Below are 20,940 nucleotides of genomic sequence, written 5' to 3' on the forward strand. Positions count from 1 at the left end.
TAAATACTTTATTAGTTAGATATGAATAGTTATATATATGAATATTTCATTTGTTATATATTGAGTACTTCATTAGTTAAATATGAATACTTCATTTGTTATATATGCATACTTCATGTTAGATATAAATACTTCTTGGAAGATGTGGGTGAGGGATGAATTTGATAATGAATTTTGAATTGTATAAATTATTTTGAACATGTATGAATACTTCGTAATCGTCAGTATGAATACTTCTTGGAAGAGGTGGGGTGAGAGATGAATCTGACTTTGAATTTTGAATTGTATAAATTATTTCAAACATGTATGAATACTTCATAATCGTCAGTATGAATACTTCATTTGTTTAGATATGAATACTTCTATATTTAGATATGAATGATATATAGTTTCGCTGTAGTGGTCCCCAATCTTGGCAAATGTCGCTTTCAGACGATTGCGGCCCCCAATCCAGGCTGTCACAAGACGTCAGTGGTCCCCCTGGTTGTTACTGGTCCCCTCCAGCTTGTGTTTACATATGACAAATAGTTATGATAATAAGTATGAATACTATAAATTCGTAGGTATGAATACTATACGTTTTGACTATTAATAAGATAGCATTAATCTTGCTCTTTGGTGGTAGTTAACACGTTTTAACTATTTTTTTTGTCTTTTAGTGCGGGGGACAGATAGGGGACTGAAGTAGGGGGACTGTTAGTCGATCCCTTATACTTTTTATAGTATTTTTATCAAAATTTAACAAAAAAATAAAGAATTGAAAAAGGTTTCCATTTTTAGCATATGAAGTCCTATATATATATATATATTGTCTTATTATTATATTTACGGGAGTTACCATATTTAGAATAGTTATAATCAAAGTATAAGTCGGTAGCCTTTTTTAGTTGTTTACATGTATATATATACTCTCCCATTTTCTTATATATCTCATTAAATTAATTCCTATCTCTTTGTATGTTTTAATTCATCCATTTTTTGTCAGACGTTTTCTTTTGCAAAAAAATAAACCAACGAAATCAGTAATGGTGAGAAGACAGATTCAAAAGAGGGAGTCAAAGAAAGAGCGGCAGGAGACATACGCAAAGCGAAGCAAAGGTCTCCAAAAGAAAGTCTCAGAGCTCTCCATTTTATGTGACGTTGATGTTGGATTGATTATGTTCTCGCCTAATGGCAAACTCAATATTGTTTTTGCTTAACAATATACTTTGTTTAGTTTTCTGATTTTCTTCAATATCATATTTAGAAGCACCCAAGCAAGAAGAATATATTAATAAATTATATGACATTGGGTTTTTGACGACTATATATGTTTAACTTGCTTTTTCAAATATAGCAGTGTTTATAAAGAATTCAATGTGCATCCTATATATAATTTCACATTTGAGTAGTCATGCCGTGTGGATCATACAACTACCTCAATAATCACACTTTCTAGGATGTAAAACTACAACTGATCACACCAAAAATCTTTATACCAAACATACATGGATGAAATTATATTTAATTTCAATTGCAGGATAAAACGAATCAATGTAGACCAATTCGTCATAGTTGAATTCCATTTAAGGAATTGACATAATAAAAAATAAAATTTACAAAGCTACAAATCAACTGTAAAAAAGCTTGCATGAATATCATAAATAACTATCTTCTGAAGCACATTAAAAATTAGAAAAGATTCATCACTTTCATTAATTCTCTATTTTCATTCCTGACGTGCATATACCATGATAAAATGCAACAATGTGAGGTTACTAATTGAATGTGCCACATCTACTTTAATACCTTTCATCTCAGATCATGCATGTAGATTCTGGATCATATCAAAGGCCAAAAATTCTTTACTTAACAGTGTGAAGCCATAAATGTTTTCATGATTCTCTAATTGTCTTTCAACCATGCTTATCCTTTGAAGCAATTTCCATCTTGGAAATGGCACAAGCTTAATCTCCCATAGTGCCATAACATCATGAGATTTATCATATTGCACCATGCATAATGCCTCTTCATCATATTTTGTGATCCAAATTTGATATCGATGTGATGTACCTGTGATCATAGCTTCCTCAGGGAGATGCATAATTTGAGCATTGCCAGTTTCTAAGCATAGACCAAGTATATATGGCTTGGAATCTTGAATATATTATCCACAATCAGACACCCAATATATGCTTTATCTGAGTACAACTGAAGAACCCCAATGTATGTTTCTCAGACCAACATCAATGTTCGTCTTATCGGTCCATGCCCTTTTTTTCTGATTCATACACGTTACACTCCATAATAGGCATCAGTATTCCACCCCTTGGATTGTACACACATATTCTTCCATCTTCTGCTTCCTTTGATTTCCAAAAAACTAACAGATTTGAATATGCAAGGATGTCCCCCTTGGCACAATGAGGCACGAAGGAGGATTCACGAGTGATAGTGGTGTCTGGGTCGACTACGAACAGGTCATCAGATGTAGAGCTTTTTATGAAAATATTGACGCCTTGCAGAGACAAGTAGGAAGAAGAGTTGCTGGAGGTGGTGGAGGTTACGAACTTTTTTCTTGATACAAAATTTGGAATGAACTTGAGGATATATGAAAGAGAATTGTATAGAATTGAAATAGCCATTAGATGAAGTATTATGTAACAACTAGAGAAGACAAATAGGTAAGGTTTGGGCAAGAGATCGTTTGATTTATATATAATAATGGTTGTTTTTGCTGCTACTATTTTGGGAATTCTCTTTCTGAGGTACAATTTTAACAATTTAATAATATAAATGCTGAATTAACATTCAACTGTTTCGTATTTTATGGAGGAATATTATCTGAAATAACTAAAGTGAACAGTAATATTAATAAAACTAATTTATAAATATTTGGAGCATTTGTAGTAATTAATACTAAAGTGAACAGTAATTTAGAATGTAAATATATTATTCCAGAGTGCTAATGAATTTAGAATGTAAATATATTAATACATCTCTGAATTCGTTCAAAAAAAAAAGGAAACAAGACTGTTTTTTTGTTTTTAAAAAAATAATCAATACTACGAAAAGGTTAACTACTAACACGTTATTTGCTACGGTTCCCAAAGTTTTTTAATGAGACGTGGGTAAATAAGAAAGTCATGAGATGGTTAGAGGACATGTATACATGGTTGAACTATGGTTGTTGTAACTATAGGTAAAGGAATGATATTATGCACGGCTGGGTGTGGGCAGTATTACTGACGGCTGGGATTGGAGGAGCCGTGGATAAAAAAGTGTGAGCAGAAAAAGTTTAGCATTTAACTGTGATGTTGATTCGCGAGAAAAAAGGGCATGAATAAAAGGAATTCGCATCACCCCAGGTATCTGAGGTGCAAGTGGTGAATCTGGACCATTCATTTCACTTGGCATGACTCAAAGTAGGCCCCCATAATCTCAACAGCTACCGAATTGAGTTTAGCCTGAATGGAATTAATCTGGGCCGTCCATTTTTATTAATTGCACCTCAGGTACCTGGGGGGATACGGACTCGAATAAAAGAGTGTGAGTAAAGTTTGAGCTGTGGGTAAAGGGTCAAATAAGATTTTGATTTAGACTAATAGGTGACAAATAGAATTTCTTATTTGAAAAAATATATGATAGTGATGTAAAATTGGGCGACAAAAATGAACTATCACCAAATGTAGCTACACATGTCACAGCTTCAGTTAGGCACAAGTCCTTATAATGTGCTAAATTTAAAATAAAATAAAATACAATGTATATAATTCGTATATCATGTGACAACAATAAAATACATTAATGACTTTGATATTATAGCAAAGAAATAAATAGAATAATTTTTGAAGGACAATAAATAGAATAATTTTCCAAAATAATAAAGTAAGCAAAAATAATAAAAAGTAGATCTTGGCCCATTTCAGTAAGATAATATTTAGTGAAGATTTCAAAATGTTCTAATTTTTCTCCAAAGCTACTTTTATATTGACAAGATAATTTTGAAATCAAGTTGTTATTTTTCACCCTCTCAACTTTTCTATAGTATTTTTATCAAAAAATAAAAAAAGAATTGAAAAAGGTTTCCATTTTTATCATATAAAGTCCTATATAATTATTATTGTTTTAATTTTTAGTCGAAATTTTTGTGCCTCCATTATATTTAAAACTTGTTGTTACTAATTAAATAGACATGTACTTGTAACTTTTATTTTTCTTCATCAATATTTTTTTGTCTGCATAAAAAGATCCTTTTATATTTTTGTTGTTAGAAAATTCAAATTCCAGATCTCAAAATAAATAAAATGAGAAACAAAAAAATATAAATTTGTACACACAGACTTCAAATTAGGAGATGCAAATATAATATAGCATTAATTTATAGTATTTTTATCAAAATTTTCCAAAAAAATAAAGAATTGAACAAGGTTTTCATTTTTAACATATGAAGTCCTATAAGTCGGTAGCCTCTTTTAGTTGTTTACATATATATATATATATATATATATATATATATATTGTCTTATTACTATATTTACAGGAGTTACCATATTTAGAATAGTTATAATCATAGGAGTTACCATATTTAGAATAGTTATAATCATAATATAAGTCGGTAGCCTTTTTTAGTTGTTTACATGTATATATATACTCTCCCATTTTCTTATATGTCTCATTAAATTAAATCCTCTCTCTTTGTATCTTTTAATTCATCCATATTTTGCCAGACGTTCTTCTTTTGCCAAACAAATAAACCAAGGAAATCAGTAATGGTGAGAAGACAGATTCAAAAGAGGGAGTCAAAGAAGGAGCGGCAGGAGACATACGCTAAGCGAAGCAAAGGTCTCCAAAAGAAAGTCTCAGAGCTCTCCATTTTATGTGACGTTGATGTTGGGTTGATTATGTTCTCGCCTAATGGCAAACTCAAGCATTACTCCAACCAGCCAAAGTATTATTTTTCTTTTCTTCTAATCATTTCTTATTTCATTATTATAACTTTATTTTTTTGAAATTTTGATACACAAGAATATACTTCTTTTCGAGCAAAATTAGGGTTTGATGTGCTCACCAAGAGAGATTGGTGAGCACACCTCAAAAAAACTATTGGATTAACTTCAAACTACGAATCCAAATTGTTAAAATTCAAGTACTTTGTGAGTGATGTATGCACATGTAAAGTTTTTTCAGTTTCGTCAGGTGGTCAAAATAATGAACATTTTTATAACTTAACTTTTAAATTGTTTTATGTATTAATTTTTCATGATCTTTTTTACCACTTGACCATGTATAAAATGAATTCGAAACTTTGAAAATTTTATATGCACATATATCACTCTTGAAGTACTTGAATTTCAACGGTTTGGATTCGTAAGTTGAAGTTAATCCAAAAATCTTTTGGAGGTGTACTCACCAATCCCTCTTGGTGAACACGTCAAACCCTAGTATTGCTCCTTCTTTTCCGGAAAAAGAAAATATAAACCATCCTAACTTAATTGGTAAAAAGTCAACTAATTGAAATTGGAATTTCAATAGATTCTATATAAAGAAAGAACTCCTAATAATATGTCAGAGGAAAGTTTATTTATTTTCTAATTTCAAGGGATTGGCAGTCCCAAACAAACAACAAATGCGGAATTTCATTTGACACCTAGGTTTTGTAATTTTCATTTTATCTTTGTAGGATAGAGACGGTGCTTCAAGAATTCATACAGAACATTCATAATATGCCACTGAAAGAGTGGGAAAAGTATGCATTTGCAACCAAACCCTACATCATTTGTCTCAACTTACAAGTTGAATTTAATTTCCAGTTTGCTAATATTTTTGTCTTCTTAATTTCTTTTTATTCCTGTATAGGTTTGTCTGTTTGCAAACTTCTCAGGTACAATTCTTCTCAGCTTATCTCTTTTCTTCATTTGTAGGAGCTCACATGAACTTAAATTTATCTGCTAAAAGTTGTAATTTTGAATCTAATGGTCTGGATCAGCTTCTCTTTGGTTTAATCGGCAAGATATTAATGCTCAACGATTGATTGATCTCCCATTATAGTACAGTTAAACCTAACTAAAGAACTAAATAGCAATGCAAAAGAGAGGAAAGCATTTTATCAATCCTTTGCTGCAATTTATTTCACAATTTTCTTTTATCTGACATTCAATTAATTAAATCTTTCTGTACAGGTTATCATTGATAGGATCAATATAGCTGCTGGAACAGATGACGTGGCCGACCGACAGGGGTACATAAGCATTCTTAATTAGTTCTTTGCATCGTATGATTAAAATTAATAAACCACGAAACAAAATATATATTCAACAAGAAAAAAAAAATCCCTAAACAACTGAAATGTTCCATATCAGCATTCCAAAATTTTGATATTTTTGTTGGTTAGAGTTTTAAGAAGAAAAAATAATACAATGCTAAAAATTGGCAGTTCTGATAAAGTTTTAAGAAGAAAAAGAATACGTACAATGATAAAAATATAGTAGAAAGATGCCTGATTTGAGTACTTCTGAATGACATTGTTGTTAGGAAGAAGGTTTATATCTGTTTTATATCTAATAGTTTTATTTTTAATTTTCTGATCTCCATGTGGAATTGTGGATGTATATGGCACAGCTCTGATGCACCTCAAAGAGAGGTACAAGGCATATGAATTAATTTTGTTGTTAATTATCTTTGTATTATTCTCCTATGATTTTGATTTAGAAAAGAAATTCTTTGGATATTGTCATTAAAAATTATCTTATTTTTATAAACATCTATATTACTAATGAGATGACTGTTTTCATTAACTTAGGAAGTCAATAGAGAGATTATAGAGCTCCAAAGTAAGCTCATGTTGCTCCAGGAACAAGAGAGGTACGAAAGGAAGTGTTATTCCATGCAATCTTTTTTTATTTACAGATATTTGATTTGAGATTTGTCCTCAATTTGAAGGGTTTGATATTACTGAACTTGCTTGTGTGTATTTGCAGAATGTTGGATCCCACTATGGGAACACTCAACTCAGAGCAAGAGCGTGAGGAGCATATTAATCGATTGCGTGAGAATGCTCTCATTATGATTGCTAAAAGAAAGGTTGGTAATTTTTTTCATTTCTTTTTGTTGGCTTGGTTATATATTTTACTATTTCAAGGTTGATGGATATTGTTGGAAAAAATTGTTAGTTACTATACTTGAACACTTCTAAATAAAACTAACATACGCGCATAGCACTTATTATTCCTGATTTGGTGGGTGGCAGCCAGAACTTCAATAAAGATGCAACGTTAACAAGAAAGTGTCCTTCACATATATATATTTAGGGTTTAGGGTTGGGACCCGGGGGGGGGGGGGGGCCCGGTGAGTTGGGGACTACATATTCAACAGCGCGTAAATTCAATAAATTATATGGATGATAAATATTATATTTCTTTCTTTTTCCAGGAAGAACTTATGTCGGTGCAAGGTTCTTATAATTTGACTCCCGGTACTAATCCTTCACCGAGCGTGCAGGTATATTTTAAGTAATTACGTATATTTGATTGGTTTTGAGTTTGGACATTCCTTAAAATGGTTAATTTGAATTAATAGAAGCTGTAAAAAGTGCAGACATTCATAAATCTAGTCCTTTTTATTAGTTAAATATTGGTGTATGCATATTTAAAAGTGCAGCAATTCATAAATTGTAAGGCTGATAAATGTTTCTCATTTTGGTTTTGTTCTCAGCAAAAACTAAACTCCAGGCATCATTCTTCGATTCGTGGTGCCCCTCCTTCATTAAGCCTGCAGGTATCATTCTAAATAACTGGAATTGTGTTTTGGATTGATTACATTAGTTTGGTTTATATATGCATTAAATGGATAATTTGAATAAAGGCTGTTAAAAATAAAATTATCTCTTTGTTAAAGCTGTCTAATGAGGGAGCAATGAGGTAATATGTCTTATCAACAAAATATAAAGGGATGGGTCATGATAATATTTCATTAACATCTTTACATAGATTTTAAGGAGGACCTAAATGATAAATTCTGAATTTCAGTTATGCTGATTAGCCGCAGTATTAGAAATTGTTACATGTGATATACATTTGTTCATTTTTTAATACATTGGTCTTTCTTTCCAACTGTGATACATGCTACTAATTAAATGCTTGATTTAACTCCACTTTCAAGAATATGAACACAAAGTTACCAATAACGACTGCAGGTCCCACCACAACGAGGACAACAGTACTTCCAGCAGCCGCCGCCACAACATGGAGGGGTTTCACTTCATGGAGTACAATTTTCAATGGAAGAAATGAACTTTTTGTCTTATCTAATTAATGAAGATGCGAAGGGGTAGAGGGAAGTTTAAGGAATGGGGGTCAATTTACCTCTTCTTATTTTCAAAATTTATGGACTTGTACACGCTTGTGATACAAATGATTTATAGACAATTTCAGAGGAGATTATGGTCGAGGCTTCAGACCTAATGTGTGACCCAATTTCAGAGGATAATTAGTATTCACTCCGGAGGAGCGACAATAATTTCCATAATGGTAAATAGACCTAATGCCTTATGTTACGTAACATATAAGACAATAATTTCAGACCTACATGTATAGAGATTATCTGAAAAATAGATTTCAATACCATCAATTTTATATTAGGAATACAAAAATTCATGTACCCATTTTTTCTAAATTGAATTTTGAATATAGCAAAAAGCTGGGACTGCTCACTGGAATTTCAAGCTATTCTAACCTTTGTTAATTAATTGTTAAAACTGTACAAATCTATAATATTTTTGTGTAGAGAAATTATATTATCTGAAAACTATACTTCTATATCTTTCATTTGGTATAAATAACACAAAAATTCATGTACCCATTTTCTCTAAATCAAATTTAGAATATGGTCAAAAACTGGGACTGCTCTTTGGAATTATTCTGAAAACTATAATTCCATACCTTTAATTTGATACGAAGAACACAAAATTCCATGTAGTCATTTCCTCTCAATCGAATTTTAAATATGGTAAAAAATTGAGACTGCACACTGGATTTTCAACCTATTCTGACCTTTATCAATTAATTGTTAAAACCGTACAAATATGTAATATTTTTGTATATAAAATTATGTTATCTTGAAACTAGTCTTCAATACCTTTAATTTGATATAAAAGAACAAAAAAATCCATGTAGCCGTTTGGTCTAAATCAAATTTTAGACTGTTTGATCAATCAAAATTATGTTATCTTGAAACTAGTCCTCAATACCTTTAATTTGATATAAAATAAAAAAAATAAAAAAAAATTTGTAGTTAATATACCCCTCAGCCCAATGTTATGTGGCTTATGTTTAGCTTGGTTAGCGTACTTTTGGTCGTTAGATGTGAATGTTAGCTGGCTAATATGCCGTTTGTTTTACTGTTTCAGTGTGCCAGTTATCTTTTGGAACTATCTCTCTGTCAGTGGACTGAGAAACTGATGTAATTATCTGTTTCAGTAATGAAACGGGCTTTATAGCCTCTTTTAAAAAAACAAAAAAAAAATCCATGTAGCTGTACAAATCTTTTAAGTTAATGGATCTCAACCATCTGATCTGTTTTAGAATTCGTGCATATTAGATCTGCTTGGCTCTGTTTAAAATCAGATGGATTCCCTTTTGAGTTAATGAATCTCAACCGTCTCATTTGTTTTAAAATTCATGCATACTAGATTCGCACTATTATCAAAGAGCCTCCTATATTATAGACAGAAATTGAATTGGCTCCATTTAAAATCAAACAAAAAATTAAACGATTGAGATTCATTAACTTTCCCTTTTGAGTTAATGCAAAGGATACGCATTCCAATCCAAGGACAGCTGAGCTAGTCCTCAGAAAACGTGGGAAAGCTTGTGCATGAAGCATCGACCACAGCAAACGTATATATTTAACTTAATTTTAAATTTCCCTTAAAACTCGTCAGGCACTTTGATCAATACCTTTTTAAATTGCGGCATATGCTAGATTCACGGTATGCACATTTTTTTTTTGAACACCAGACAGAGGCTGCCAGGTTATACATATTAAACAAGTGAATACAGGTTTGATCCAACTATACCAGTACACTGAGCATCACAATATGACTGCAACTAAAGAAAGAAACTTATGCCAGCACAAACATGAAACTGAATTATTAATAGCCAATTGGCAAAATCAATAGCCAATTAATTGTTTCAAGAAAAAAGAAAAGAAAAGACGTGGGTCCATGCATGTTTGTTGTTCTCGTGGTCTCCTGATTTTTACAAGATTTTAAAAATATAATTTCAGATATATCAATATTTGCTGCAGAACAGCACATAACAAATGTCGAGTCCATTTTCCGACAGTTCTATAAACGTTTTTGGTCGTGAACTCTTAGTGTCTAACCCCTTAATTCGTGTCATGTTTGTAAATTAGTCGAACAAAAATGGTTCATGAGGCAAAAATCTTTAGTACTACGTAGAACTTGTTCCATCTCTTGTAACGGTTCAGATTGTGTGACCGTTAATTGACATGTTATAACTGTTTCGTTCCGCTCTTTAAACCGTTGTAAGTGCACTGAGTACACTACTACAGAAAACGTGATATACACTGTTAAGAAACCTAATGACATACGGTTTCGCAAACTGTGTCGGCGTATTGTGTATGATAAGATCGATATATTGTACACGGTTAGGAAACTGTGTTAAGGTTTCTACAGAAGAGGCCAGAAACAAGACATGAAATCTTATGAGAAATCTTAATTTTATTCTTAACTTCATAATTACATAAAGGACAAATGAAATATATATATATTTATAACAACATAAATTTATGTTGTTATGTTTTGTGATGGACATTTTTACTCGGGTTTTTGCAGTTTCCTTTATTAGCTAACTCATTTTGAGAACTGGGATGTAAGTTACTTTTTTGCTTCAATGAAGTGGGCAATAGCCTTATTATCAAAAAAAAAATAACAACATAAATTTTAAAAAAAAGAAATTTATAAGTAACTCCTAAAATAACTTATATTAAATACTAAATTTTTCTTTCTTAATATAGCATGTTAAACATAGCCTACTATTTTTGACATTTTGCTAAATTAACTTTGATGAAAATATATGATGAGATGCAAACCATAAAAAACAAACTGTGTATATCTCTATTCTATTATTATGCACGTTGGGTGTCCGATCCGCCAACGGTTATGATTGAGAGATGAAACTTCAGATTTGATCTCAGCTCTCCAATTACATAATTTGTCTTCTTTTGATTAAATGCATATGTTTTACGTATAGAAGTCTAAATTTAGTTAAAAACATACCCACCACATATGCTGCCACACGATACATTACAATTAAAATTGAATAAAATATGAAATTTAGCAATATATTTATCTGTTTCCTTTTTTTTTTTTTTTCCATATTTTTCATCTTCAATTGAGAAGACTCCATATTTCATTTTCTTATTTATTATTTTCTTACTTCTTCGTTTCTATATGGATCACAGTGGAAATCATTTTTTTTATTTCCTTATTTCTCTTTCTTTGTTTCTATACATGTTGGTGTAGGCAATTTAGAATATATTTCCGATATAGAATATATCAATGTGTGTGTGTGTGTATTCTAAATTGAAAATAAAGAAGAATATAAATTGGAGCGTGTACGTGTGAATATATATTTTTCTTTTAATATGTGTGTGTGTGTGTGTATATATCCTATACAGACACATGATAATACTTTCTATTTATATTTTTTAATATCATATTATATGTTAATATTGAATTGTTGTATGATATGTGATATTAGATTCAAATCAAGCTATTATTTGATATCATTGGTACTTAAAAATAAAAAATCATCACATCATCAAATTGTTATCAGAGATCACAATTAAAGTTAATTAAAAATATAAAATCATATAAATTTTCTATTAACATGTGTTTTAATTTTTAGATAATTATTATTTTCATTGATATATTTGTTTCTTATAATATGCCTCCGTTGCAACGCACGGGTATGATACTAGTATATAATTTACGTACATGGTTTCTACAAATGAATTGTGTCGGATCTCAATTTTTTTTTTTTTTTTTTTTTGCTAAAACAAAATCATTTATACACGGTCAAAATAATTTTGTATAATAACAAGAGTGATATACACAATTTTCTTATAAGATAAGAAGACCGTGTTTGATTTTGTTGAACCACATAAGATTTTTGTAAACAAAAAGTGTATGATTTCTATTTATACACAGTTTGTTTTTTTGTAAACAAAAAGTGTATGATTTCTATTTATACACAGTTTGTTGTTAAGAACCGTGTATAATTCTTTTCTATTCGATAAGCATCTATTTGTTAGTAATAAAATATTACACATTCATAATTCTATAAATATTGAACATTTTATACTTTAAAAAAACAGTAATATTTCATTGAACATGCAACATACATACATATGTGTGTCCAAAATATACAACATGTTCATATAGCCTCTTCTGGAATCTACACCTCATTTCATAAAAATAAAAATAAAAAGTATTTATCCATTTCATAAAAAATGGAGAGGAAAAAACAAATACTTCATCATCACATCCTATGAGTCATATGTCAACTCAAAAGTCAACAGAACTGTAGCCTCTTGTGGAATCTACACTACATTTTGGAACAACAGTATTCCATCAACACCATGCACCATGTCTACAAACCCAATCCGGTTTGGTATCATAGGCTGCGCCGAGATAGCGAGCAAGGTCGCACGTGCCATTTCTCTGTCCCCTAACGCCACCTTAATCGCCGTTGGATCCCGATCCATCGACAAGGCGAGGAAATTCATCTCCGACAATGCCCTCCCCGACTCCACCATCCCTCTCGCCCCTTACGATGCGGTGCTCAACCACCCCTCTGTGGACGCGGTTTATGTGCCTCTGCCTACGAGCTTGCACGTGACCTGGGCCGTCGCTGCTGCTAAAAAGGGGAAGCATGTCTTGTTGGAGAAACCCACCGCGTTGTGCGTGGAGGAACTGGATGTCATCCTACAGGCGTGCAGAGAGAATCGGGTCCAGTTTATGGACTCCACCATGTTGATGCATCATCCCAGAACTGAGAAGATGCAAGAGCTGATTACAGATCCCAGTTTATGGACTCCACCATGTTGATTACATTCTCTCCTTTCTAGAGCAGAAGTACATTGTTTCAGTGATTCAATGAGACTAATTTTAGATTTTTTTGCAACGACAAGAGAAACCATTTGGGGAAATCGCGACCCAGAACGAAGGAGGAGGAGGTTAAATTCTTATAAAATATTGAATAGACTTGGTGTACGTATGGTATATTGTTTTGTTTTGAAAATCTAACATGGTTTATAGTAGACCATGTTCAAACCAGTTGTAATATGAAGAAGCGGAATCAGTGGATGCACATAATGTCATATTCAGCATTAATGTTATTTTTTCGTTAATACCAAATTTGCTATTAATAAATGCTGCCCTATTTAATTTGATTATGCTATTAAATACATAGTGATTTATTTTATTATTATTTTTATTTGACTAAAGTAAACGGTGCATATAGTAGTTGACAATATTAATTTATTTTATTTATTATTTATTTTTACTTGAGTAAAATAAAATATTAATTGTTTATGTAATAAAATATTTTCAATGAAGATAAATTAATGCATACAAAATAAAATATAGAAATGTAAAAGTTAAAATTAAACATTTTATTTGTTTTTTTGAATTTATTAAGCTTTTTTAATATTTTATGGAATAGTCTATTTAATTTCTAAATTAGATAAATATTAATTTTATAAGTAATACATTATAAATTTAATTGTTATCAGTCCAAATTTAATTATTATGAGTGTTATAGTGGGTTATTTGACAATTTCAATACAAAAGGAGCTTCTGGCAAAAAAATCTGAGTTTCCGATCCGATTCGGCCAATTCACCCAATTCCAATTCCACGGTCAAATAACCGATTCCAATTCCGATTCCAATTTTCAAAACCATGGATAGGAGGGCCTATTATTAGTATTGAATAACAATTAATTAATTAATCCATGTGTTAGACACTTGGAGGTGTTACTTTTGGATTTGGACCTTGTATAAATATGATATGAATATATTTGTTTTCCATTGAAGATAATATCAAAGCTTCACTGAGGAAGACTCATATGAATGAATGACATTAATCTATGTATAGATATGATATGAATAATATAAGTTTTTCCCACTGGTTATAGGTGGATAGCACATATACCTATTCGGCAGATGAAAACTTCCTGCAAAATGACATACGTGTAAAACCCGATCTTGATGCTCTTGGTGCACTTGGCGATCTTGGCTGGTACTGCGCGCATACGCTCGATTCTCTGGGCCAACTCATACCAGTTGCCCGAGACTGCCATTGCCCTTCGTGGGCCTGTTAACAATAATGCCGGTGTTTTACTATCTTGCGGGGCCCAACTCCTCTGGCCTGACGGTAGAACAGCTACTCTCCACTGCTCTTTTTTGGCTCATCTCAGCATGCAATTGACTGTGATTGGTACAAAGGGGTTATTGAATGTTTCTGATTTCGTTATAACTTATGAAGAGGGGAAGACCAATTTTGCATTTGTTACTGATGCCACTGAACTGGCAACATGTTGGGAACCAGTACCAAGCAAGCATGAGGTGATTAATGATTTGCCACAGGAGGCAAGGATGGTACAAGAGTTTGCTAGGTTGGTCAAGTTAATCAAAGAAGAATGTAAGGAACCAGAAACCATATGGCCTGAAATTTCAAGAAAAACCCAGTTGGTAATTGATGCGGTAAAAAAGTCAGTTGACAATGGGTTCGAACCTGTTGAGGTCATTGGTTAACAAAAAAAAAAGGTGGTAGTTATGTGTTTATGTTACTTGTGTTACTAGAACCTTAGATGCGAAAAATAAATTATGATTGTTGTAATATTTGGTTGGTGGGTGATTTCACTTGTGTCAATCTTCGAAACTTCGAATCAAGGTCCTATGATACGAATAGTTGCCTTGGATCGATCAGGTATGTTCAGGGCAATAGGGCAAGCCCATAACAGAGACGATAAAGAATCAATTACTGCGGTAAGAGAATATATTGTAAAACCGCATCCCTACTGTTGGTGTGCTCAGAATGTTTGTCGTATCCAGCTACCCGATCACCTTGCCAGGAATGAAGTTATCAATGGATGCAGATTCCGGGTAAAATGTTCAGATTAATTACAAACTTTACCCCAGACTGCGATTGCTTTTGGAGAGAATGTGATAATTGATCCACAAATCTTTGATTAACAAACAAATACAATTCTTTAATTATAATCTACATTCAACAGGAGTCATTGGGAGGTGGTTGTGATTTATTAAAGGGCTGGAAATGAGCGGAGCCGAGTTAGAAAAAGCTTGAACTCGGAGTCTCGGATCATGATATATAGAAGGAGCTGGATATATTAAGCTGAGCCAGTTTGTTAACAACTTATTCTTGCTATGATCTGTGTACAGGTCAATTTTTTTTCTCTTTTGCTGATTTGATAATGTGAGCTGCCGCGCATAGACCACAAGTCAACAAAATAATTATATTTCCTTCTTGCAACAAGCTTCATCCTTTCATATATAATGGACACAACGAGAGCTGAGAAACAAGCCGTGTTAGAACCAAACGAGCTATTTACTAAAAATTTCAAGCCAATCTCTACCAAGTCACGAGCCATGATCTGTTTTGCCAGTAAAAATTATTACAAGTTCATTTTATTATTGAACCCTTCAATTATACAAAGAGAGAAGGGCCGCAATTAGTGGGCCGGGATTGGGCCGAGAAGACAACAATAACATGAGCCAGCAGCAGTCTCTGAATCAAGGGGGCCACAACTATCAGATGTAATTCGGTCATTGATTAAAACAGGAATAACAAGGAATTCTAAAATATTAACTCTTGTTCATTTTGTTATTTTACTCAATTTTTTCTTGTCCTCTCGGTGTTTCTATAATTCTTTAAGAACCAATTTGGAAATTCCTCCAAATTTACACAAAATTCCAAAATTCAAAAGTCCTATATTGGAAATTGCAATTTGGGTCAAAATATTAATCTTGTTCTTTTTGTTATACGTACATTAAATCATAGCAAAAAGGAAATAATGAATACCAAACATGTAAGATCCAGCTATTTTATTTCCTCATGTTATTACACCAGCTAATATTTTATTTCCTTATGGTACTACTCATGTATTCCTGTAGTGAAAACAAAAACAAGATAACAGATAAAATAACAGTATAGTCTAAAGCATAATCAACAAAATTGGGACGATTATCACCATTGAAATTACAAGTATACCACTGCTTTGACAATATGTTACAGTGAATAAAAATTCATCTATTTCCAATATAAATAATGAGTCATTATTTTAAATTGATTAACTCAACAACTTGATGATATTAATAATATAAATGAGTTTGGATATATGGTCAAATAACTAATTTTAGAATTTTTATGAGTAAATATTTAAATGATGAAATTATGTTGGATAAATTTTAGCACCCTTTATCATGAATTTCTAACTCCGCCTGACCCCTCATCTTTGATCTATGATGATAATTAATAAAATCTGATTGGCAAATATATATTTTGTTTGAATTTTCTGATATATCCATATCTGAGAAGCATTGATGCAAATCTATTGAGAGTTTGAGACTGAACTGTCTGAACACATATAATATGCATGTGAGGCATTGCACCAATTAATTTAGATACTAAATGGAAGAATGATATATAACAAGTGTTGTAAAAAACTTTCGTTTAGCTCGATTAGTTGTTGGCGGTGATCAAATTGTCATGGATTTTTCCGACTGATCAATTTATTTTTCTCGATTATGACCGATTATTTCTAATTGATTATTTTCGATTATAGTCAATTATTCCTGATTAATTGCTTGGCGATAACTTGTCCGTCCGACGACTGCATACCGTTATTTACAACACTGATATATTATATATAATATGAATGTGAGGCGTTGCACCAATTATATAATTTAGAAGGAAGAATGAACCAAACAAAAAATGTATTTTAATATTGATTTGCAGCCTTTAACATGATCTCTCTCTCTCTCTCTCTCCACCTTAGCAACCACCATAATTTTTATTTATTAAACATATAAACCTTGGCAACCACTGCATTTATAATTCTACGTTCAAAAACACCATCCACATTAAAATACATCTACATCTAAAAACATCAACATTTAATTAAATATAAAATAAAATAATGAACACTCATCCTTAGAAGTAGACACCGACGACCCCTCTCTCACTCCGAAAGAGGAAGTATACAATGGGAAAATAATTAAAAATATATATAAATAAATTATGACCAATTTTGATAACGGAGACTAACCATTATTTATTTACTTTTTGATTGGATTGTAATTTGTGATTGTAACTGTGGCTCCATCTAATAGGCCAATAAAAAAAAAAATGAAAATGTACTCAATCAATTTTTTATTTTATTTCTGGATTAATTATGATAGTATGGTGAGATATCTAGAACTGATTATCCTTTTTTTTAATAGTATTTGAGCAAAATGCATGCATGTAACTAAAGGGGAATTTGAAGGGTATACGACTTCAACAAAATTAATTATTCGATTTGCAAAACTATATATATTGTTGAAATTCTTCATAATTAATATATTCGACATTTACAAAATGATTTTCTGATCGAATTCATTAGAAAAAATGTATAAATGCATAAAATAAATTTCCTTGTTGCAAAATTGATTAAAACTTCGAGGATGGGATTTCCATATTGAGGTTGGCAATGCATTATATAAATGATTCAAATTAACTGCTATATATATATATATATATATATATATGTATGTATCACAATCTCATTATATTAAATTTAAAAATCAAAATTTGTTATTTTTTGAATTTTTAATTTTTTATACAAAGAAAATTATTGTCGTTGGATGGTCTACCATTTTTACCAACATTTTTATGTTGTTGTAGCGGCAAATTACACTAATAGAGCCGCTAATTTTTATCAATTTGAATGAAAAGATTGAATATTATTTTGAATTTGGAACAGCCGCTGATCTAAATTTCAAAATGGTGGGTAAGCGGAATAGCATCTACATCTCTGAAACTCTTAGAGTTTCTAATTTAATATAGCAGTTTATAACCCGGTTTTAGGGATGTGGAATAGTTTCTTATTTAGAAACTATGCATGAAAGTTTCCTATTAAGAAACTGTTTATAAACTCCACAATAATGGTCAAATGATAGGCTCAAATTACTTCTCATTTTTAATTTATTGATGACATGGTTTAATAAAAACTCTAAACTTAATTTTAGAGATGTGAGAGTTAGAAACTTTAGAGATCATAATATATAAAAAGTGGTTAACAATTATTTAGAAACTTATTTAAGTTGCTGGGATGTAGATGCTCCCCCGCCGGTGATGAAAATAACTATTTTTTTAATTTAAACGTGAAATAATCGCTAATTTAAATTTGAAATAATCGTTAATCCAACTTATTTTGCTATTCCTTGACACCTAGACATCCATTAGTTTAACAAAAATATTTAGTATATTTTTAAAAAATAAAAAATGGTCGCCATATGTAAATCGGATAGTTCTGACTTGTGACTGAGACGTCAGACGTCCCATAATTAATTTTTATTTAAATATTTTTATCTATAGCTGACCTGAGCAACGTGGATCTTCTTATTTGGCTAAGAGCACTTGGGGAAGTTGCTATTCTTTTTTCTTTCAGAGACTTGCTAGCTGCTACTTACAGAGTAATTTTTGCTTCAAACAGCGCACAAAGCATATGCACATAGAATAATTTGTGTGCTGCTTGAAGCCAAAACAGCTCTGTTAAAATCGCTCCTGCATACGGCAATATCCCAAAGAGGCAGCGTTGATCAATCAGGAATCGTTTTAGTTATTATCCGTACGCTACTTTATCTTCTAGAATACCAAAATCTTGGCAAATTTGATGCGTGGTTTAATGGTACTCATTCAGTCCACAGTCACAGCCCCTGGAATTTGCTTTCTTTCTTTAAGCCTACACAGGCATTTGGATTTTGTACCCAAAAAAAAAGGCTTCAATTCAATTTCTATTGAATTTTGAAATAATCATCAATTAACCATGGGTTGTACTGGATCAACAATGATAAGCCCCGTGCCGGTTATGCGTGGTCGAAATGTCCTCATTCGATACCAGGAGGGCCCGGCTCGTCAGCAGCAGCAAGAGATCAATCTACGCCGCTTTCCACACCTCTTCAACAATGTTGTAGAGCTCCCGATTGCTGTTAATTCTGACGTGAAGGTGGAGAACGACCAAGATTCGTTTCGCTTCGTTGCCACAGTCGATGGGATTGTAGGAGCGGTGCAAGTCCACATGGTCGAGATTGGTTCCCATGCAGTTAAGATTGTGATATTAGATGAGTTCGATTCGGTTGCGCATTTGGATTTCAACTGTAGGGATGGAAGCCGGTGGCGGCAGAGGTTGCCGGAATATAGTCAAGCCACCATGGCCACAGCTACATATCAGGATGGAGTGCTTGTTGTTACTGTTCCATTTGGAAATGCACCACCTGGTATTTTGCAAATTACATCCTACTTTAATTATATTAATTGCCACTCTCTTTATTCTTTCTTGAGGTTATATACCAAAATATAATCAAGATAGACAACACATGTGAAAAAAAATTAGTTATATATCCTTCATAATTTCATAATTTAAATATTTACTCATAAAAAATTTAAAATTAGTTTTGTCCATATATCCAAACTCATTTAAATTATTAATATCTTCATGTTGTTGATTTAGTCAATTTAAAATAATGGCTCATTATTTCTGGAAATAGATGGGTTTTTATTCACTATAAGATATTAATGGTTAAAGCAGTGGTATACTTGCAATTTCAATGGTGATAATCGTCACAATTTGTAGATTATGATTTAGACTATATTGTTATTTTAATTGTAATCTTGTTTTTGTTTTCACTACAGGAACACATGAGTAGTACCATGAGGAAATAAAATATCTGGATCTTACATATTTTGATATTCATGCATGGCTTGAGTTTTTTGTATGTATCATAATTTATGTGGCATTGTTATTCTTGATTGATTATTCTGATACTTGTGTTGATATCAATTCTTGTGAATTTGTCAAACTTGGGTTGATTGATTTATTATATATTGTGAATTTGTCAAACTTGGGTTGATTGATTTATTATATATTGTGAATTTTATGTATGTACCATAATTTATAGCATTGTTCTTCTTGATTTTGATTAAACTGTAATAGTTGTCTAGAATGCATGTAAATTTGTGATTCCATCTAATAGGTCGAAAGAAAAAAAAAGAAAAAAAACAATTGTATATTGCAAACATAATTTGTAATTGGACCTCACATTATTGCAAAATTTGAAAAAAGACTCATAATAGTAACAGATTCAATGGGAAAACAACATTTAGCACCTCTAGGGGAGGTATATCTTTTCTGATATTTAATTTCATACATTATAAAAATAAAAAATATTCCGGAATGTCGGTGCAAGTTTGTGTGAACTGACTGCCGTCACACATCAAAAATTATTTTAGTATATATTGGTTCTAGAAAAAAAAATAGACTGCATAGGGTCAGATCAGGGTTTTATAAGTATGGGATGATTAAGAAATTCTTTTATGGAAATTAGACAGCTAATATAAATGGTTCATGCTACTAGCCTACTAATTAATATTATATATGTTCTGGAAGTACTAATTAATGCATTTTGGATTAAATTATAAATTATAACGAAAGTCAAATGTTGATTGAGTGATGTCTATATTAAATTCTAAAAGATAATGGAAGTTAAATGTTGATTGAGTGAGTCTATGATACTATATATGCATATCACGATTTGGTCTGTGATAGTATTCAAGTGAAATCACACGCCTAATTATTTAATTGCTTAGTTTTGGT

The 20,940-nt window shown here is 31.6% G+C and overlaps 2 protein-coding genes and 1 pseudogene across 3 annotated transcripts; all 3 read left to right on the top strand.

Annotated features, from left to right (window-relative positions):
- Positions 1-4,751: 4,751 nt before the first annotated feature.
- LOC144553813 (agamous-like MADS-box protein AGL104) lies at positions 4,752-8,311 on the top strand. The gene is made up of 10 exons (XM_078302005.1): positions 4,752-4,930; positions 5,663-5,728; positions 5,839-5,863; positions 6,162-6,220; positions 6,514-6,520; positions 6,782-6,843; positions 6,960-7,062; positions 7,411-7,479; positions 7,693-7,755; positions 8,174-8,311. The coding sequence occupies exons 1-10, from the start codon at positions 4,752-4,754 to the stop codon at positions 8,309-8,311; spliced, it is 771 nt and encodes a 256-aa protein (XP_078158131.1).
- A 4,266-nt stretch (positions 8,312-12,577) lies between these two features.
- On the top strand, positions 12,578-14,905 carry LOC144553814 (putative oxidoreductase At4g09670 pseudogene; annotated as a pseudogene). Its single transcript, XR_013511457.1, has 3 exons — positions 12,578-13,088; positions 13,176-13,282; positions 14,200-14,905. The product of XR_013511457.1 is annotated as a putative oxidoreductase At4g09670 pseudogene (transcript).
- Positions 14,906-19,113: 4,208 nt separating this feature from the next.
- On the top strand, positions 19,114-19,993 carry LOC144553815 (uncharacterized). Its single transcript, XM_078302007.1, has 2 exons — positions 19,114-19,564; positions 19,980-19,993. Exons 1-2 carry the CDS (start codon positions 19,114-19,116, stop codon positions 19,991-19,993), a joined length of 465 nt encoding a protein of 154 aa, XP_078158133.1.
- Positions 19,994-20,940: the final 947 nt, after the last annotated feature.

This window comes from Carex rostrata, chromosome 5, assembly GCF_964058835.1.
Source record: "Carex rostrata chromosome 5, lpCarRost1.2, whole genome shotgun sequence".
In the NCBI taxonomy this organism is placed as follows: domain Eukaryota; kingdom Viridiplantae; phylum Streptophyta; class Magnoliopsida; order Poales; family Cyperaceae; genus Carex; species Carex rostrata.

Excerpts from the sequence above, each read along its gene's own strand:
- LOC144553815 (XM_078302007.1), top strand. The coding sequence starts at position 19,114 with ATGGGTTGTACTGGATCAACAATGATAAGCCCCGTGCCGGTTATGCGT.
- LOC144553813 (XM_078302005.1), top strand. The coding sequence starts at position 4,752 with ATGGTGAGAAGACAGATTCAAAAGAGGGAGTCAAAGAAGGAGCGGCAG. Across the intron at positions 5,864-6,161 it reads TCTGTTTGCAAACTTCTCAG|GTTATCATTGATAGGATCAA; the intron begins GTACAATTCTTC and ends CTTTCTGTACAG. Across the intron at positions 7,756-8,173 it reads CTCCTTCATTAAGCCTGCAG|GTCCCACCACAACGAGGACA; the intron begins GTATCATTCTAA and ends TAACGACTGCAG.